A 20,581-nucleotide genomic window follows, 5' to 3' on the forward strand; every position below is an offset into this window, starting at 1 on the left:
AAAGGTTGAAGAAGGCCCTTGGGTGCTTTGGGATCTTGAATGTTTTTTTCCCCCTTTAAGAGGATGACAGGCTTTCAATTCTCTTTCCTGATGGGCATGGCCTGCCTGTCCCAGGTCTTCCAATTGTCCTTATGGCCTGCCTGTCCCAGGTCCTCTAATTCTCCTTATGGCCTGCCTGTCCCAGGTCCTCTAATTCTCCTTACGGCCTGCCTGTCCCAGGTCCTCTAATTCTCCTTATGGCCTGCCTGTCCCAGGTGTGCCAATTCTCCTTTCTCTTTAGCAGAGGCAGATTCCTCTACATCTCCAAGCGTGTCTCAGAAACCCTGATAGGTTGACTAAAGCGCCTAAACCACAGGGGCTTCCTCTGTGCTTTCCCGGCACATTTGCACGAGGAATGCCCACCGGGACATCTCGCCTCTCACCTTCTTAGATTGCCTTTGCCCAGATCGCCCAGTGCCCATCCAACTCTCACTGGCCCTGGTGTTGTCTCTGCAGAGCTCAAGGTGCTGTGTTTTTAACATTTTTTTTAAGTTTGCTTATCATAAGAGACAAGGGGATAAACCAAACTGAGGGACATTCTTCTACACAATGTTGAGCTGACTTTTTCTCTTTAAAAAAGTCTATATGATAAAAGATAAAGAACGGGCTAGTCCAGAAGAAAGGGGACTAACGAGATGTGACAGCTGAACGAAGTCCTAAACCAGACCTTAAATCACACACACAATGCCACCTTCGCCCTGGGAGACCCTGAGACCAGCGCCAACTCACTGGCAGGGCTGTTACGGACAATGACATTACCCTGGACGTCCTCCTTGTTAGCTGCGGCAGGATTGTGCAGTAGTTAATAGATCCTGTTGTGTCCAGATTACTGCCTCAAGTAAAGTGGGACTGTCAACAATGAAACTTAAGGAAAAGCCTGCCTGGCTCTCTCTGACTTGGTAGGTCAGGCTATTTTTTCTGCTGGTTGAGTCCAGTACTTGGGATGGTATGGCTGAGGTCAGCATTGCAGACTGGCCTCATCACGCTGCTTGGGGTCCTACGTATATTAACTTTAATTAAATGCCAGGTTAGACATATTGAATGGATTTCTTCCCAGCTCCTCTCAGTCGGATTAATCCGAGTCACCAATAGTCTCACACTAACAGGAAAAATTCAGTGAAAATGTGTAGAAAGCGGTACATACTGCTGAGAGGCAAACGTCACGGGTTCTACATATCTCAAGACAGCTTTCATTCTGGACTAGCTTGTCAAAGATATTTGTATAGCAAACAGCTAGCCAGTCAACAATGCCAGGAAACTATTAATCAAGATCTGATAATGCCTATTTGCAGTCAGAAGAACAAAACAAAGAACACTCTGGTATAAAAGCAGGTAAGACCCACCCCTTAGACCCATCCAAACACAATGCTGGTGTTCCTGCTTCTGGGGGCCGTGGCCCTGGCATCTGCGCATCATGCCGGGGAGCACTTTGAAGGGTAAGCAGTCCCTGAAAGAACAAGTCCTTCTTCCTTGTGACCCCCCAAATGCAGACACATTACCCAATTTAAATTTTCTGTTCTTCTGCATCTCATCGTTCAGCGAGAAGGTGTTGCGTGTGCACGTGGAAGATGAAAATCACATCAACTTAATCCACCAGTTGGCCGACACCACCCAGGTTAGTAGCCGTTCTGTGCTTTAGATTCACCTCACGCCTCCTTTAAACCCTTACGTTGCACTGTGATTTCGTCAAAGGAAGGATGACATGAAATACTGACGGCAGCACTTTGGGTAGCAAGACCCAACCTCAAGGAAAACATCTATTGCCATAGTATCTTCTTCTTCTGCCTAAATTAGATTGCCTTCAGCCCTATAGTCTTATCAATCCATAGTAACTTTGAAGAGAGCTGACAGTGTGACAACTGGATGAGTTGGGACTGGCATGAAGGTCACAGAACATCTAAGGTGCAGTCACTTTCTTTCTAAGGCAGAAGAGAAAAATGATCAATTTGGATATTACTGAAAAACTGGGCTTTTGTCCAACTTCAAATTCATTTCCACATCTCATGTATCATCTGTTCTCTTTGATTTTCTTTCATTCCAAATCAAACAGCTCGGGTTTCCATGACCTTGATTTGGGTCTCCGCAATGATTCGACATTAAGGGGAATTAGAAAGTAAAAAGCCAGGAGTGATTTCCATATCTTTCTTCTGCTTTCAGAAAAAATAAAAAACACTAAAATCTCTATGCTACCTTTAAAAAAAGCCCTGTATACAGGTGAGAACTGACATTTTAATTACACGTGCAGTGTGGCAGAAAGCCGGTGCTGACTACAAAACAGTAGTTCCACTCCGGCCAATACTGTTCCTTCACCAATATGTAAACTAAAATGAACACATACAAAATATTCATCATATATGTGTGGGTGGTCATTTTTTACCTCTTAAAGTATAGAGGAAGGAAAGGGAAGGTGGGGAGTGTAGTAACTATACATTTAAAGGTTTAGAATTAAAAGAGAATATAAAGTTATCTATTGTAGCCTTCCACCCAAATCTGGAACTTCCTCTCAGGAAACAGCATCCCTGGCCGCTAGCCCTGACAGACCTGAGTTCTTCCGGGGAGTCTAGGTATACGACTCTTCAGCACTCTTCAGTATATCCACTTGCCTTACAAATCATTCCCATCATTTTCCTTCTTCTACGAAGCTGCAAGCTGCCATCTCTAACTTCGACCCGCTGGACTTGGCTGAGCCAAATCTTACCGTTAAGATTGATCTTTTCCAAGCCTTCCCTCATCTCTCTCAGCACTGGTTTACAGACTCTTGATCATCTGGTCACTTCTGGATTCAGCTTAGTCTTTCTGGCTATATTTCTTTTTTTAAAATGTAGCCACCAGAATTGACAAGGGGTCTCCAGGTGTGCTCTGATTAATACATACTGCAGGGCCACCGGGCGCCTTCATTTATAAAGCAGACATTTATTAATGGGGCCTAAGATGCTTTTTAGCATCTTGGGCAGTCAGAGAATACTGTGAAATCTGTGTTCAATCAAAACCATTAGGTTATTTTTTTATCACATGAATCACTCTCCGACAAGGTATCCTTCTTCCTGGGCTTGCCTAATTGATTTTTTTTTTTAACTAAATGCAGGATTTTAGATTTACACTATTGGAATTTTATCTCAATAGCCTATTTTCAGCATGTTGAGATCTTTTTAAAAACTAATCCAGTCATCCGGGGAAATAACTCTTGCCTCGAACTTTGCATCACCAGCAGGTTTGATAAGCCTGCCTCCTTGAGTTTTATTTTTGTCACTGATAAAGAAAAGTATTCAGGAGGTTCAGAGGTCGACACAGAATTAAAGGCCTCCTTCATGTTTCACTAAATATGTTCACCATGATTCTCCAATGTGCCACATACGGTGTGAAGCATGAGGTGATTCGTTAACCTGCTCTCCCGGGGCAAACTCACTCAAGTACCCAAGCTACTGGGGTGTTCCCTAGCACTGTGCCGATTTCCAGATTATAAAGGATATCGATGCAGAGACTTCATCAAATGCTTTACTAAGATCAAGATTCAGCATTCTACCAGGTTAGTGGTCTCCTCCAGTAATAAGATCAAGTTAATTGGGCCTGACGTATCCTTGCTTTAAACCCCACTGGCTCCCAGAGATCCCAGCTTCCTTTTCCAAGCATTTACAATCCGTATGCTTCCAGTTTCACTCTGCAGCTAAGCCAGAGTCCATGCCAGACCCGGGAGCTCCTGCTTCTGGGCTTCACCTGCTTTTCCGTTTGTGAAATCCAAGACTTGCCCCCTCTGCTCCCCAGTGAGCCCTTCAAGCTCTGATTCCTCCAAGACTGCTGGGAGAGTTCTGCAAACACATCTGCAGTATTTTTTTTTTTTTTTTTTTAGTTATCTGAATTTCAGCATTTTGTGGTAGTCAAGAGCAAAGACTCTGGGCTCAGCCTGTCTAGATTTAATCACTGGCCCCAGCACTCACTAGCTGAACCTGGGACACATTCTCTGGTCCTCAGTTTTCCCATTTGTAAAATGAGGGTTATAATACTATTTGCCTTATAGAATTGTTGTCGGATTTAAAAGAATTCATACAGGCAAAGCACTTATAAAGAACTTAAATACTAGGAACTTGATTCGTGTTTGCTGTTATTACTATCACTAGGTTGGGGGTTTTGAATGCAATTTACATGGCTGGTACTGATCTCATCTACCTTTGGTTTCAATGTCCTCTTTCCAAAGACGGCATTTTTAGTTCAATCATAACATGTGAAAATTCCTTTACTTATCCCAGTAGTGATTTCATCTTTCAGTAGAAACACAGATAGTGTAACACCCTCTTGGAAAGACAAAAGCCAAAGAAGAGTTAAACTGGGGCTCCTTTCTCTCTTCCAGCTGCAAACATCATGCTTTAGCTCCAAGCAGTGGGACACACATTTCCCTTTTTTTTATTTTCAACATGATTGAAAATGAGATTTTTATTCTCCTTAGCAATCTCGTGGGTGCAGCATATTTGAGCTGTAGCCTTCCTGATAAGATCATCACAAGGGCATCCAGGCTTTGTATTCATCCTTGGCCACGCGTCCTTCCTCCCAGCTTTTGAACGTGTCCTTTTAAAAGCTGTGTATTGAAGAGGGCTGTGACCACAAGTACTCTGGCACCCTCTCCTCTTTCATCTATAATTGTATTATAAGGGTTTTATTTTATCTCCTTGCAATCAGGTCTGTGCTTTTTCTTTTACTGGAAACACCACAAAAACTCTTCTCAAATCCCTGCACTGCCTAGAACTCTGTGTTTCTCCAGTTGAGGGTAGATTTTTCTCTAGAGTAATGTTAAAGTCTTCCAATGTTCTCATCACTCCTAATACACCAGTAAGTTCCTCCCTGCTGTCTGGAATTAGGCCTGGAGAATTAGGTCTCACTTTCTTTTCCAATAATAAAGGAAAACTTCATCAAGATAAATGAAGAATCTATCAGTTGCTCTCCTTGTAGTCAAATGCAATGTGAAAAAACAAATATAGGCAAATTTGCAAAGAACTGAAGATCACCAACACTAGTATTTGTTCTTTTATATGCCAAGTTTACTCCCCTAAGACTTTAAGTTTGAATGCTACTTCTCCCTGCTTCTGTGACAGGTTTTTCTGATAAGTTTTAGGACGGATTCTTTAGGTGTTAGCTAGCTGGCTGGTTCAGCTGACACTGTCACAATGCTGTCTAAAGTAATCTCTTCATGTAACTTTTACCCCCAACACATGTTCTACTCATATATTACTCTTTGTCACTTGGCCTCCTACATTTATAATTTTATAATTTCAGTTTCATAACTTCTTAACATGTAATTCAATTCTTTACATCACCTATTTCACTCCATTTTTATATTCTGGAAATCAATCTCATTCATAAGGTCTTGGTAATTCCTGAAATCCATATTCATGCCCCTGTGTTATTACTCGGAGTTTGCTGTTTGCCTCCATACTTAGTGGACTGGTAAACGGCTATGAGGCTGAAGTTCACTTCTTTGCTGCCACTTTTGCTCCTAGGAAGTCCTGAGACTAACTCAGGTTTGCTGACCAATTTTCTCCATGTCAAACTGAAACTTTTAAGCATCTTCAAGTCAGGTCTGTACATTTTTGTCAAACACATTTATGAGATTCTTCTGCCCCTTTAAAAGAATTTTCTCCCAGCAAAATCATAAAGGTAACACTGTGTGTATGTGTATGTATATGTATATGTATGTGTCTATGTGTGTGCACGTTTGTGCATGTGTATGTGTGTGCATGTGTGTGCGCACATGTGTGTATGTGTGCATGTGTGTATGTGTGTTTATGTGTATATGTATGTGCATGTATGCATATGTATGTATGTGTGTGCATGTGTGTGTATGGCGTGTGTGTGCATGTGTGTATATATGTCTGTGTGTGCATGTGTGTGTGCATATGTGCATATGTGAATGTGTGTGTATGTGCATGTGTGTGGTCTTCCAGTGTTTGGCAGAGCTCAGACTAATGGGCAAGAGCTTAGGAAGTTAGATATGACAATTTTTAATTTAACGTTTGAAACCATTTGTAAACAAGTAGGCTGTTCTGAAGTGGCACAAGATATACTCAAGTTTGCGTTAGAAACATCACCAAGGCCACCAGGCAGGTGTTTGCTGCTTTGAGGTGAAGCCTCGCTTCTCAATAGAGGTTCTTCAGAAGCAGACCCTGAAGCAAAGATTCAAGGGCAAGGGTTTTATTGGGGAAGTACAGGGAGCACTGATAAAGAAGTGGGGAGGGAAATAGAGGAGGACAGGTAGTCAACAGAAGGGAAACCCTAGGAAAAGGTACAAGCCTCAGGTTTCACAATTACCCTGCCTGAGAGCTGAGACAATTGGAGTATTTAAAAATCTGCTTTCTGGCTCGGCGCCTGTAGCTCAGTGGAGAGGGCACTGGCCACATACACCAGGGCTGGTGGGTTTGAACCCAGGCTGGGCCTGCTAAACAACGACAACTACAACAAAAATAGCCGGGCATTATGGCAGTCACCTGTAGTCCCAGCCACTTGGGAAGCTGAGGCTAGAGAATCACTTCAGCTCAAGGGTTTGAGGTTGCTGTGAGCTGTGATGCTATAGCACTCTACCCAGGGTGACATAGTGAGACTCTGTCTCCAAAAAAAAAAAAAAAAAAACCAAATAAAAATCTACTTTTTAGGGTCTTTCGTGAATCATAGAAATCATTTCCTTGGTACTTCTTGCCTCTCTGGAGCTGCCAGTTTGACTGTTCCCAGTTCTAGGTAAAAGAGTCCTCAGGTACAGAAATGCAGGCCTTGGCAGTAGGGAGTCCTCTGAGCACACTAAAAGGTCCCAGCAATTGTGTATGGGAGGAACACTGTCAGAAGGTCCACAGATGCTTGGAGGACTTCATATGTGTTACCAATTCCAAACCTCGGTGTCTGTAATAAACACAGACCCCACTCTCCCACTGCACCGTGGACTTACAGGTGTTACTAGGAACACAAATCCAGAGCTGGCTTTCAAGAACGTGCTTTCTTTATAATCTTCAGCGCCTGCCTCTTCACAACATGGGCTAAGTAGAACTTATCGCCAGCCCCTGGCTTTCTCCATCCTCATGGTGGCATGCCTTTACACTTCCTCACTACCGTGTAACCTCTCATCTTTATCCTCTCCTCCTTGACTCACCAGGTCACCCAATCTTTATCCTGCCATCAACAGTCTCTTCCTTCAATTCCTCTGTGACATCATGCTCACAGTTTTTTCTTCTGGAATCTCAGTGTCCCTTCCTTCCATTGCCCTGACGTCACCCAGGGCCCTGCGTGTGGTCAGCATCCCTAGACTTCTTCAGTGGTTTGAATATTACCAGGGCAGTGTGTAGCTTACTGATTCCCCACAAGTATTTATGACACTGAGTCATAATCTCTTACCTCATCAGTTTCTGCTGTACAACCTCTAAGTTTGTCCGAACTCCCTTCCACGCTTCCAAGCAGTGGTCCTAAATATTACCCCCAGGCACATCTCTAGCTCTGGAGGCCAGAGCACATTCAAACAGGGATGAGGTAAGACACAGGGGCAAAGAAAGACCCTGCTACTTGGCACAGGAAGGAACAGGAACGCAGACACCTACAAGAGACAGCATGTCCTTGTTCATATTTTTCCATTGAAAAGGGATAATTAAAAATGTACATTCAGAAATATTAGGATATTAGATTAAATATTAGAATATTAGAATTACAGATATTACATCCTGCTATTCTGTGCTTAATTTTCTCTAAAGTCTCCCCCATGAAGACAGAACCTGTGTTTGTCTACCAGTATATTCCTAGTCTCAGACACAGAGCTCAGCACATAGTAGGACCACAATCATAGTTGAAAAGTAACTGTATAAATAAAAATGTCAGACCATTACTGGGTCCCCAAGAGTATTTTCTTTCTAGCCATAGTGCTAAGATACCCACTTTGGAAAGATACTATTACTTTTCTTTTTTTTTTTATTTTATTAAGTCAAATACACATAGATCTTGGATACATTCATGCATATGTTGGGTACCATGTGCTGATATTTTTTTATACACTTGAACGTGGTTACATTTAACCAATCAACATAGCTTTCACCTCATTTACTTGATTATTGTGCCAAAACATCTACATTCTACATTTCACAGATTTGACTTGTACCCTTGTCATATGTTCCATAGGTGTGATCCCGCCTTTTACCCTCCCTCTGTCGAACCTCCCCCCCTCCACTTCTCTCCATCATCCTGGGCTATAGTTGTGTCCTATTTTTTGCAAGAAAGTGTGAGTAAATATAAGTAGGTTTCATAGAAATGCTAAGTACATTGGATACTTTTCCCTCCGGTCTTGGGTTGGGAATGCTCCTGGTTCTGCACAGAATTATATTCCAAGAAAAATTCATAAAATGAATCCATTAAAAAGTAAAAGGGAAAGCTTAATTTTTTCTCCACTAAATCTTGTAGCTCTAGTTAATTCATCATCATTCAGCACATTTATCCATTACCACAAATGCTGTTATCATAACAAGTAAGCACTCGGAAAATCAATAAATAGAAAAGGGCAGTTACAGAACGTTGCAATTAACTAGCATTGTGGATAATGATTGTATACTCTTTATGCTTACTGATAATCAATTAAGGTTATGTACGTATTTGTAAACATTTTTTATTGATGTCTGACAGCTTGCTCCCAACACTTGTTCACTCAAGGGAAATATTTTTAAGCAATTTTATGGATAGTTTGATTTTGAAAATAACTCAATGAAGCAGAACAACAGTGTGCTTGCATGTGATAATTCAGCTATTGAATTATAAGCGTCTGATACAGGATATCTTGCTCTCTTTTCAGATTGACTTCTGGAAACCAGATTCTGTCACACAAATCACCCCTCACAGTGTGGCCGACTTCCGTGTCAAAGCAGAAGATAGTGTCGCCGTGGTGAACTTTCTAAAGCAGAATAACCTAAAATTTGAGTAAGTTTATGTTTTGCAGCTCTTAAAATTCTCTCCCATACAAAGGTTCATTCAAGCCTTTGAATAACCCTGAAAGTAAAAATGGTACCCAAACCATGCCTTCCCTGGGGCCGCACAAACAGAGCAGTCCTGGCAGAGCTGGTTCTGGATTCCAGATCTTAAGACTTCAGTCCTCATGGATTTTGTGTTTAGCAATTGCTCTAATGAAATTTTTTTTTAATTTTTACCTTTTTATTTTTTTATTAAATCATAACTATATACATTAATGTATTTATGGGGTACAATGTGCTGGTTTTACATATAATTTGGGATGCTTACATCAAACTAGTTACCTTAGCCTTCATCTCATCTACTTAATTATTGTGTTAAGACATACTCTATACTTAATAGATTTGATGTGTACCCTTGCATGAAAATGGTTTTGACTCTCAGTTAATCTCACTGTGAATATATAAAGTCTTTGCAAATTTTGGAATTGTACCTTTTATTTCCAATGGTGGAATAGCAAAACTTATTTGGATGCAGTTATACATTGAACACAAACAATAACCAGGTCTACGTGCATTTCTATTCACAGGGTTCTTAATTTAGTAAGAATGTTATCTTTACTAATATAAATAATTGTACTTTCAGTGTCAAACTTGTAAACTGAATTCAGTATTAATTGCAATAGTATCACATGCTTCACCTACAACAGAGTGAGTTTTCAGAAGACATTTTTCTGATTTGTATACTAAAGGAAAGAAAACCATGAAAAAAATGGTTTTGACTCTTGAACCCTAATTCTTTACCCAGATATCTGACTTGCTTCTGTTTCACAAGCAATATATTGTGTATAGGCTATACCCATGGACACTTCATTAGAAGCCAGACATGGTTTTAGCCCCAAATCGTATCAGGTCCTCTTTCCAGGTGATCAGCCAACTGTATTGTGAGCCACATGGCTCTCTGTGCTCCTTTCACTTAAAGACAAGACGAGAGTCAGTCCGAATAACACTTCTGTCCCTTTTTGCTCTAAGCTCTCACCACTGTCTCTACTGGGAGGAGAAGGCACAGAGAGAAGGTACTAAAGAAAGCAAAGTGGCTCCTCCAAGAATTGAGTAGAGCTGGCTAAGCTGATCTCCCACATTTCCTCCCCCTAAATACCACACTGATTTATTTAGGCCTTTCCAGACCAAACCGTCCTCCTAAGTAGATGCAGTTGTCCATTTGTTGAACCAACAACTCTGCTGAGTATCTGTATGTCTCAAGCACTGTAAAGAATTGATATGGCCTCACTTCCTTTAGGTGGCAAAGTTTACATGAGGAATTGCAATAGTGTGTCAAAGATGTTAAGAAGAGTAAAAAGCTAGAGATTGAGAGGAGTATAGAACTGAATTAGCCAAAGACAAGGAAAAGCCGTATTTGAGGTCAAGCGTGGTAAACCTTTTATGTTGGAAGGCTGCATTAATTTAGCTGTAATCAAATAAGGCTGCATTCCAAAAACGTCAATTAGATGCACTTAAAAATGCACATTATTTTATAAAAATCTAACTACTTCATACTTAATCATTTCAAAAAGTGAAAACTGTCAACTTTAAAGTTAACTCACTTTTTAATGACTTTGTTGTGCCTGGGTTTTGTTAGAGAGATTTGAATATTTGGTTTCAGCTTGGAGGTCCACAGTTTTAGTTGATCCTCTAGAGGAGTAATAGTCATTTGTGAGCTTATAGGATTTTAGATTTGGATTAGTTAGGAGAATGTAGATTTACAGCAATAAGTGGTTGAAAAGCAAGAAAGCATTTGGGGGGCATGTTACCAAAGGCCTGGGTATTCTACTGCATTTTCCCATATTTCAGTTAGAGCTCAATCAATTCCATCTATAGTTCTTTAGATGCCTCGGTGATATCAGCGAGGTGAGGCTAACACACTAATTTGAGTGTGATGCTGTGATTCTCAAAGCCAGTGAACCTTTCATTGTATTCTCCAATTCATAGGTCTCTAACAGCCATGTATTCTTCGAATGATTCACATACGTCAGCCTGCTCATCAATGACCTTTGCTAACTGGGGAACATGTTCACCCCAAATTTCCTCTTGAAGAAGTGTTCTGGAAAAAAAGATAGCTTTTTATCAAATGCTTGGATTTTTCCCCACATCTATAGAACTTAGTTTTACCTTGGAAAGAAATATTCACATCATTTTGATTTGACATGATATCACACAGAAATGCTGGATTCCTACAGAAATTTCCTTTCAATAATTCCCATCGCTGATTCCGTTCTTCACAAAATTTAACTATCTGTTCTCACAGAGAGAAAGTCTCGGCTAACTCCTGTCCCTGCCAATGCACTTCAGCATGGCAAACCCACACTGAATACCACATGTTCAACGTTAGCATGTTACAAAGCTCACCAAGCCATGTTGCATTTGCACGAATATGGTTAACAATATGCCTCACTTGTTGCAAAGTGACACTTCCTAGAGTAGCGTTAGCACAGATTTTGGTGGTGCAAGTTACAGTGAAAAGAAATGAGAGCATCTGGATCTGTTAACACTTTTTTATCTGTGGAATAAACCCTTCATGTTTTCCTGTCATAGACGGTCCATCTGTACATACACTCCCTAATTTTACCAAATTCAGTCCAACTTCAGGACATTTGTTTTGAAGGTTGTTGATGATATCTATTCCCCGCGTTCTGTTTGCAAGACTGCCCTCAGTGAGTTACTCTTCATAGCAAGGAAAATCTTCTGCTATGATCGAAGTGAAGTATAAAATCTGCACCAAGTTAGTAGTATCAGTTGATTCATCCAAACCATGAATAACATTTATTTTCCTTATAAAGTGTGGCATGAAGTTGTTCTGTGAAGTTGAAAGTTCATCCATGCTGCTGATCAGTTACGGTTCTCCTTGAAAGAGGCAGTTGTTCGTACTTTGAAATGTTATCAGGGTCTCAGCATCCTACAACTTTCACAACACATTCTTTCACAATTCCTACATTATTAAATGGTTCCCCTTTGTCCCCAAGTATATAAACTACTTTAAAAGTTGCTGCAGTAGCATTATTTTGAGGTCTTTTTATTGCTTGGAGGAATTATCTTTGCTTGTGGTTTTTATCTTTTACTAACTGCAATACAACCTTCCACTCCTCTCCTTCTAATTTAAAGTATCTGTGGTCCTTATGGGTGTTATAATGCTGATGATCATTGACTTCTTTAATGTTGATATTGCAATAGGACAAAGCAAGTAAATCACCTTATCTTTAGCAGAAAGAAGGCAATATTACAACTCTTAATCCTCATCAAAAATCTGTTCCCTTCCTTCAGTGTTCTCTTGGTCTTCTTCAATATTATGGGCTGTTAAGCATGTAGATTTAAAAATACTGTTGAGCTGTGCAACTACTCACAAGTTGCACTTCAAACAAAAACAGAGAGCACTGTTGTCAAAAGCTGATAGAGGGCTGACAAACTCCACCCCCATAAACTCTCACTAACCAGCCTCAGGCTAGTCGTGGAGGCAGTCAGGCAGGGGAAATTAGAACTCAGTCGTGAGCATAGTCGCTGGCAATTTAGCCCTCATGGCTTACTAATGTTCTAAATGTGTCAGTCAGTCTAGGAGGATTATTTCATTGAAATTTATTCTTTGGTATTCTAAATACATTCATTTCTAAAATAAAATAAAAATACGAAGGACAAACAAATATGCATTAGCAAAAATAAGATTTGTTCTATAAAATTTGGATTCAGTCAAAAAGTGCACTTAAGGCCCTACAAGGCCACATATGACCTTAAGGCCTCAGGTTCCCACCCCTGCTTTAAGCAAAGAACAGACCATATGCTAAAACTTAGAAGTGAGAGAGACCAGGCTGACCTGGGGGCATTTGCATGAGAGGGAAGGAAGAAATAAGATATTTAGTGCCAAGCAGAACTCTTCCTCCAGAGAGTGGATAGGGGAAGAGCAAAGAGAAAGTCTTGGACTCCAGTCCTGACCATTCATGTTTATCCAACAATCACCCACCAGAAGCTCAAGTCTTCATTATACTTTGAGAAATTGTGTGACCTACATTATTTTAACATTAGAAATTTTATCATGCTTTTCATATAGTAAAAAATGTAAAAAGATAAATCTCTAGGATTAATGTGAAAAAAAATACCCAAAATATATAGAAGAACAGTATTTACACCAGCAAAGATGTCAGAACTGTCACTTACAAAATCCACACCTCGGTCAGGATAAGTGGTGCAGCACAGTGCAACAAGTCAATGCTTAGAGAAGATATAAACTGGATTCCCGTCCTGGCCCCGCACCTGTCTGCCCATGTAAGCTGGGCTAATTTGCTTCACTTTTCTTATCCATAAAGTGAAGATATAATGCCCCTCTATAAGGGCTGTAGTGAAAATGAAATAAAACAGTATGTAAATAACTTGCAGCTGTATGTAGTATTGCTAAGAATGCTGCTATGGTCTACTGTTATACAAAGCGAGGTTATACATTTTTAAAAATCAACAGAAACTCTTATATTTAACCCATTTTTCCTTTTATTTATTCATTTTTTTAAAACTCCAGAATATTACAGGGGTACAAACCTTCTGGTTCCAAGTGTACTATCACCAAAAAAGTATGTGTTGTACCTGTTGGGTGTGAATTTGCCCATCCCCAACCTCCCCTTCCCCCCACTTGATTTCCAATGAGTCTTATTTCCATATGTGCACATGCTAGCTCCAGTTTAACAGTAAGTACGTGCAGTGTTTGTTTTTCCATTCCTGTGAAACTCCCCTTAGAAGAATGTTTAACCCCGTTATCTTGCCTCACCTGGCTATCTGCTTCTGCCTGAGGGAAGGGTCCAAATGGGACCTTCAGACCTGCCTGTCTTTTTAAAACAAAGATATAACCCAGTAAGTTTCAAAATATAATTAATATTCATGCCTATGACATTTTTGCTCTTCTTATACTAGGAGGGACATTAAAAATCCTAGCCTTCGGGAATTTTCATTATATCAAAAAGAATGATAGTTTCTTTATAATTTCTTTTTTAAAAAAGAAGATCAGTGACCATAGACTAACCCCAGCCACCTGAATAATCAGTGACCATAGACTAACCCCAGCCAACTTCTACCTATATTACAAAATAGTGAAATAGTTTTTGACTGCATTTTAATCTCCATTTATCAAATAGAAAATTCACTTCCTTTTTGGATGAGAAACTTTTAGAGAATTCTGTATGAATGTTACATTATCTAGAACATAGGACATTCCATGGGGGCTAAGAGCTTGTTAATTTCTGCTTCAGTATTCATTGCTTAGCATATCTGTGGCAAATACTTCTCTAAATATTAAATAATAATAATAATAGTAAGTCCCCAGAAGTCCTGGAGAATCACGCCAACCATATCCTTGCTGAGACTGCCAGCATCCCCCTGCATCCCGTTATTACCTCATGTGGCGACCAACTCGTATGATATTTAGACGGTTTCCTGCTGGCAAGAATTTGCATTTGTGTTTATATATAACAAGAACCATCTACTACACGAGTTCTATCAAAATGGTTTTTCCGACTTTTTTCAATGGTTCTTCACTAAGATGTGTATCATCTGGCAGCTTTAATCAGGTCATGAAAAATTCAAAATGTGTGCAAAAAGGAAGCCGAGTATAGTGTCGAGTTGTACTCTGGTTACAGAAAGACTAGGACTTGGATGGTGTAATTCTCCAGGTTATGGCTCTGAAGCTAAATTGACAGAGCCTCGGGGTGGGCGGCCTGCACACAATTCTTTCCCATAAAGTGCAGGAAGTCTGTCCTTGCCCCATCTAGTCCGGGGAGAGGATGGCTGCTGCTAATGCCTGTAATAGTATTTCTCTGTATATTTTGGAGACATAGACAAGAGGGCCGTCTTTTAAAGTCTACTTCCTAATCCTGGGAGGAAAGTGTCCTGGGATCACAGGGGTCACATAGTGAAGTTCTTCACCAGCGATGGGCACGCAGTCCAGGAGCTGCCCAGACACTTCATTTTCAGGAATCAGATGAGGGGAACAAAACGGAGTCGTGTCTCTCTCTCCTTCTCAGACATCGTGTTCCTTGCTTTGGGGAGAGTCCCAGTTGTCTAATTTGCTTGTGTATTTAAAAAAAAATAAAAAGGAGAAGAAGAGTTGATGGCACTATAAAAGGAACATATAAAAGTGTAAAATAGTGTACATGTCTCTATTGTGGAGCTGTAATGCGCTCCCTATTATATTAAGAGGCATTGTTTTAATCTTCTAGAATAGAAGCTCATTATTTAGTAATAATATTTTTGTAATATAGCTAACGCAGTGCTTAGTCCTAAATCTAAGAAAATCAAATTATCCTAAGGCTGGGGAGGATCAATTGAGGTCAGTCTTCCGCCTTCAGGCAAAAGTCAGTACCTCACTTCAACCTCATTCTGATCCTCTTGTGCAAGGTGCTAGAACATACTTTTACTCTTGAGTGTCATCTGAAATTCAACCAACTGATTTTGTATGCTCTTTTGTCCTGCTTAATGATGAAAATGTTTAATATTTAACACTGAAACGATTCTAACAGAAGGTCTCTTCTTAGTACAAAACAAAACACTGGCCCCCACATAGTCACTGATTTTCCTAAATATTTTGGAAGTTTGTTTGTTTGTCTGTTTTCCTTGAAATTTGGACACAGTATGCTCAGAGAGCTTCGTTGCTCCCTTCACCTGGAATTGGCTGTAGAAGTGAATGAGGATGTTGTTTACTATTTCTTCTCGTATTTTTTTTCCCACTCAGTCAGAGAAGTTCACCCTTGTTAGGCAAGATTTCTTCTTTCAAATCGATACTGGAACAGAGTTGCCTTCATAAAAGTTTCTGCTACATGATTATTTTTTAAGTTTCCAGGTTTTTCTTTGGCTTATTTTATTTTTATTTTTAGCCTTCTGTTTTCTTTGAAAATCACGTTTTTGAACTGTCTCTATTTTAAACTTAATTTTCTCTGTGTTTTCCTGGAGTTTATGAAGGGGGTAACTGGAAAAAATAGTATTACATTTTTTCATCAACCTTGAAAGACATTATGTCAACGATTGAGGCCTACACTTTTGAGCCAAGTTATTGTATTTTAGAATTGAAAGGAACATTGAAAATCCACTAATCAAGTAACCCCACTGTAAAACTTATGAAATCAAAGCCCAGGGATTAAATGAGTTTTCTGAAGTCAATTTATGAGTTAGGCAAAATATGACCTGGCTCTTTGGATTCCTAACTGAAGATTCCTTCCACTAAGACCCTATTGCCTTATATTCAGTTTGGGTGGTGAATGCAATGTGACATTAACTGTAGTCATTGTTCCTAACTGTAGCAGGCAGACTGATGGACATCCCCTGGAAAGTCTGTATACTAATTACCAGATCATGAGAATAGGTTGTGTTGCACTGCAAAGTGGAATTAAGGTTATAGATAGAATGAAGCTTTCTAATCAGTTGACATTATAACAGGGAGATTATCCTGGATTGTTCAGACAGGTCCAATGCAATCATAAGCGTCCTTAAAAATGGAATTAGGAGGCAGAAGGGGTCAGAGTGATTGGCTATGAGGACTCAACTTGCTGTTACTGGTCTTGAAGTTGGAGGAAGGGGCCACAGCCAAGGAATGCAGGTAGCTCTAAGAACTGGAAAAAGGAAAGAGTCAGCTTCGCCCCTTGAGCATCTTTGTTGACACCTTGTTTTTTAGCCCAGTGAGACATACTTAGGCTTTTAACCTACACCACTATAAAATAATAAATCCATAAAACCACTAAGTTACCACTTAGTTACCACTAAGTCCATGGTAACTTAGAACAACCACAGAAACTCACACACCACCAACGGACTGATCACTGCTCAATGGAATTTTTTCCTACAGAATGAATTAATATAGACCCCTTTTTCATTTTTTAAAATACTACCTTAAAATAATTAAGACCTTAAGATAGTGTTTTCCTTTTGCTAGGAAGCAGATACCATTTGGTATTAATTTATTGCATTTTCCATGAATACATCCTAGTTTACACCCAAGTTTACCAAATAAAGGAGCAACCAGGAGGAAGGTTCAGAGGATGTCCCTGACACACTTCCTCACAACATCCTTGGGGCAGTTGGAGGAGAAGCAGACTTTTGATGTGTGGCCGAAATTCTCTGTGTGTCAGATAAAACCATTTCAAGGCTGAACTATGGATAATAGAAGTTTGGGGAAAGTGGCCTCTGTCTGTAATATTCACTGTGTTGTAATCAAGTACATTCCACTTACAAAATTCATTTCCTCCAAACACATTCACCTACTCAAAGGGAAATGAAGTCATACATACCCACACCTTCAGACCTACCTCTCTCAATAGAAACTTTCACCTAACTATTTCTGTATAGAATTGAGTAGGCTCTAAGCGCTCTGTTACTGATCTCCATATTACCTTGCTAAACAGACAAGTAATAACTGGTTCTTTAAGCTCAATACTCCTTTGCCTAATAAATCTTTAGCTTGTTAATACCTGTATTTCTAGATTTTCAGGTATCAAGATATTTTTCTCGAAACCTGGATAAACTCTTCTCACATACTCAGATGATCAGCTCTTCCCATTTACCTGAAACTGATTAGCTTCGCGGAACACAAGGCCTGCAGTGCTCAATTCAGACAATTCCTAAGGAGGAAAGACCATAGATAGGCCTTGAGTACATCCCGTTGTGTGGAAGCCCAAAATTCCAATCTACTGTATACGAGGGGAAACAATTTTCTAAGTTTAGGGTCTAAGGACACTCAAATATGTATGTGAAATTTGGGCAGAGAAAGGGCCTGTCTTGCTTGCACTTTCCAGTAACCTTCTCAATGACTTCTGGGTTCAGTGACAGCTTCCCCCTTGAGTAGTTCAAGCTGAAGTTCATCAGGAATAATCAGAGGATGGGATGTGAATGTGCGGTGAATGCATTTTGTCATCTACTAAATCAGTGGCCCTGGGGTTCTATGTGTGTTGACTGGGGGAAAAGACACATATGTTGATAGGAGCCCCCACTCTGATTCATTGCAGGGAATTGATAAGCAACCTGAAAAATGCCCTGGAGGCCCAGTTTGATAGCCGTGTTCGTGGAACAGGACACAGTTATGAGAAGTACAACAACTGGGAAACGGTACGATACACACATGATGTAGACAGATACTGCTTTAGGAACTGAACCAGGAATGTCACATTAATCTACAAATAATTCCACTGGGCAGATAGAAGCTTGGACTCAGCAAGTGGCCACTGAGAACCCAGACCTCATCTCCCGCAGTGTGATCGGAACCACATTTGAGGGACGCAATATGTACCTCCTCAAGGTAACCATTTTTAACCATTACCTTGCCATGTCTGAGAGCTTTAAATCAACGCATCCTAACACATTAACATCTGTTTCACAGACACGCTCATCCCAAACATTGTTGTAACTCTTTTTCCTGCCTACGTCCCCCAGGGAATCAGATTCCCCAGCTTCTTTCATCATATGTGGATTGTTAAATCATTATTTTGATTTATTCAAAAGGAAAAAATGCAATAAAATAAGAGAAGTCCTATAAATTTAACCACATTCCTGTAAGCAATGTAAATGATCATCTACCTTGATGAAATTCTTCTTTCCCAGCTGTTGTTTGCAAATCCATTTGCTAAAGAGGTTCATAAACTTCACGTCTATCAGGCAACATTACAAAGCGTATCGACCATTTGTCTCTGTCATTGTCTAATACCATTTTTGTCATGTAATTCTAATGAAGGAAATAAAAAAAGGCAAGGAATAAGTAGGAGAGAAGAAAAAATTCTTACAAGATTAGAAGTATCATGATTACTTCTAATTACTCATCCAGTTGTCCTGGTCATGTCACCTAATAACAGCAGCTGAAAATAACTTCCACGTGAGTACAATTAAACAGGGTAATCAGGCATCTTCTGAAAATATCAGCTTGTCAAGCTGAATAAAAATAATAAACAGCTATGTAAGCTTTCAGCTCAAACGCTGTGTCTAGAGGCAAGAACGTACTGTGCAGTATTATGTTTTCATGTCATCATGGGATATATGTCTTGCGGCCGTCAGGCTTTACCTGTTGAGTCCAGAGCCCAGATGGGTGTGAAGGTTAACCCCTGAATGCCACATGATGAATCCTGAGTTCCCTTTTCTTTTCTTTTGCAATAGGTTGGCAAAGCTGGAGCCAATAAGCCTGCCGTTTTCATGGACTGTGGTTTCCACGCCAGAGAGTGGATTTCTCCTGCCTTTTGCCAGTGGTTTGTGAGAGAGGTCAGTAGGTAGAGTGACTGGGGGCAAAAAGAAAGTGTTTCTTCTTCATTTCAATTAGTTCCTTATAACCTAGATATAATAAAAAGAATAACAATACAGAAAACACATCCGCAATGCCAATTTCCCATTTTTAGAAATTAGTTTTAACTTTCAACAGACCCTTTAGAGGGCAAGATTTTAAAGCAGTTGGAAATTTGTATTCACTTCAATTTCACTCATCTGAACTTCTCATCCTCCTTTGGTGGAGAAGGCCAACAGCTAGTATGATGGATTGGTCATTTAAAAGCTAATGACTATGGATAAACCACCAAATTGATCATATCTCCTGGATAATCATCACTGTATACTATAAAATAAAATAAAACAGTATACTACAGTCACCATGTGGCCAAGGAGAGTGCTTCACAGGTGACTACAGTAATATTCAGCAATGAAATATGTAGCAGTTTTTCTAGGATGAGTTCACAAACTTAATTTTCTAGCCTCACAGTAGTCCCTCGTAAGGATCACTTCAGGAAAATCCACAGGTGGATCCAAAATGAGGGCGTCAAAGTTTAAGGAAAAACAGAATATTTACAGAGTCTCAAGGTATCTCCCCTCCCCCTCCCAAAAATGTATTAATTACAAAAGAAAAACTTCCTGAGAAACCTAGCAGAAAACTTCACCTTCACTGAGTGATCAAACTTAACATCCCCAGTAGTCATAAACATATCAGTATCATGTGCCCCCCGATACTCTACACCGGAAAGACACATCATCTTCATGATATTCTTTCCCCAAATCCATGATGTTCCTTGAATCTTAAAAAATTAATTTAAAAAATTAAATGCACTCAAATGGACAGACATTCGACAAAACAACCAGACCAGTACTCTCCTATAGTGTCAGTCATATGAAAATTAATTGTGGTCACCTTTGAAGTCCCCCCTTTGGCCATCTGGTGACCATAGTGATATTTGGCAATGAGGTACATAGCACCTTTTCTAGGATGAAGCCTCAAACTTAACTGTCTGACCCCATGAAAGACTGAGGAACTGTCACAGATCAGAGACTAAGGAGACGTGACAAGCAAAGGCAAGGTAGGATCGGAATCTAGACGAGAAAAAGGACATTACTGGAAAAAATCGTGAAACCTGAATAAAACTTATAGTTTACTTTCCCGGCCCCACGTGAAATTTCCTCACTTTGATCACTGCATCATGGTTATGTAAGAAGATAACGTGAGGGGTAGGTGGGTGAAGGGCATATGGGAACTCCTGGTATTATTTGCAACTTCTCTATACATAAGTCAAAAATTATTTGAAAATGAAAAGTTGGCTCGGCGCCTGTGGCTCAACTGGCTAAGGCGCCAGCCACATACACCT

The 20,581-nt window shown here is 40.0% G+C and overlaps 1 protein-coding gene across 1 annotated transcript in view; it reads left to right on the forward strand.

Annotated features, from left to right (window-relative positions):
* Positions 1-1,377: 1,377 nt before the first annotated feature.
* The window catches only part of CPB1 (carboxypeptidase B1), a 40,502-nt gene continuing 21,298 nt past the window's right edge, over positions 1,378-20,581 (forward strand). The window contains exons 1-6 of the mRNA XM_003789469.2: positions 1,378-1,475; positions 1,579-1,654; positions 8,843-8,967; positions 17,978-18,077; positions 18,166-18,267; positions 19,116-19,217. Of these exons, the coding sequence (XP_003789517.1) occupies positions 1,405-1,475; positions 1,579-1,654; positions 8,843-8,967; positions 17,978-18,077; positions 18,166-18,267; positions 19,116-19,217 (576 nt within the window). The 5' untranslated portion in view covers positions 1,378-1,404. The remainder of the gene's footprint in view (positions 1,476-1,578; positions 1,655-8,842; positions 8,968-17,977; positions 18,078-18,165; positions 18,268-19,115; positions 19,218-20,581) is intronic.

The sequence above is a fragment of the Otolemur garnettii genome, unplaced genomic scaffold (assembly GCF_000181295.1).
Source record: "Otolemur garnettii isolate 467f Iridium unplaced genomic scaffold, OtoGar3 scaffold00032, whole genome shotgun sequence".
NCBI lineage: Eukaryota > Metazoa > Chordata > Mammalia > Primates > Galagidae > Otolemur > Otolemur garnettii.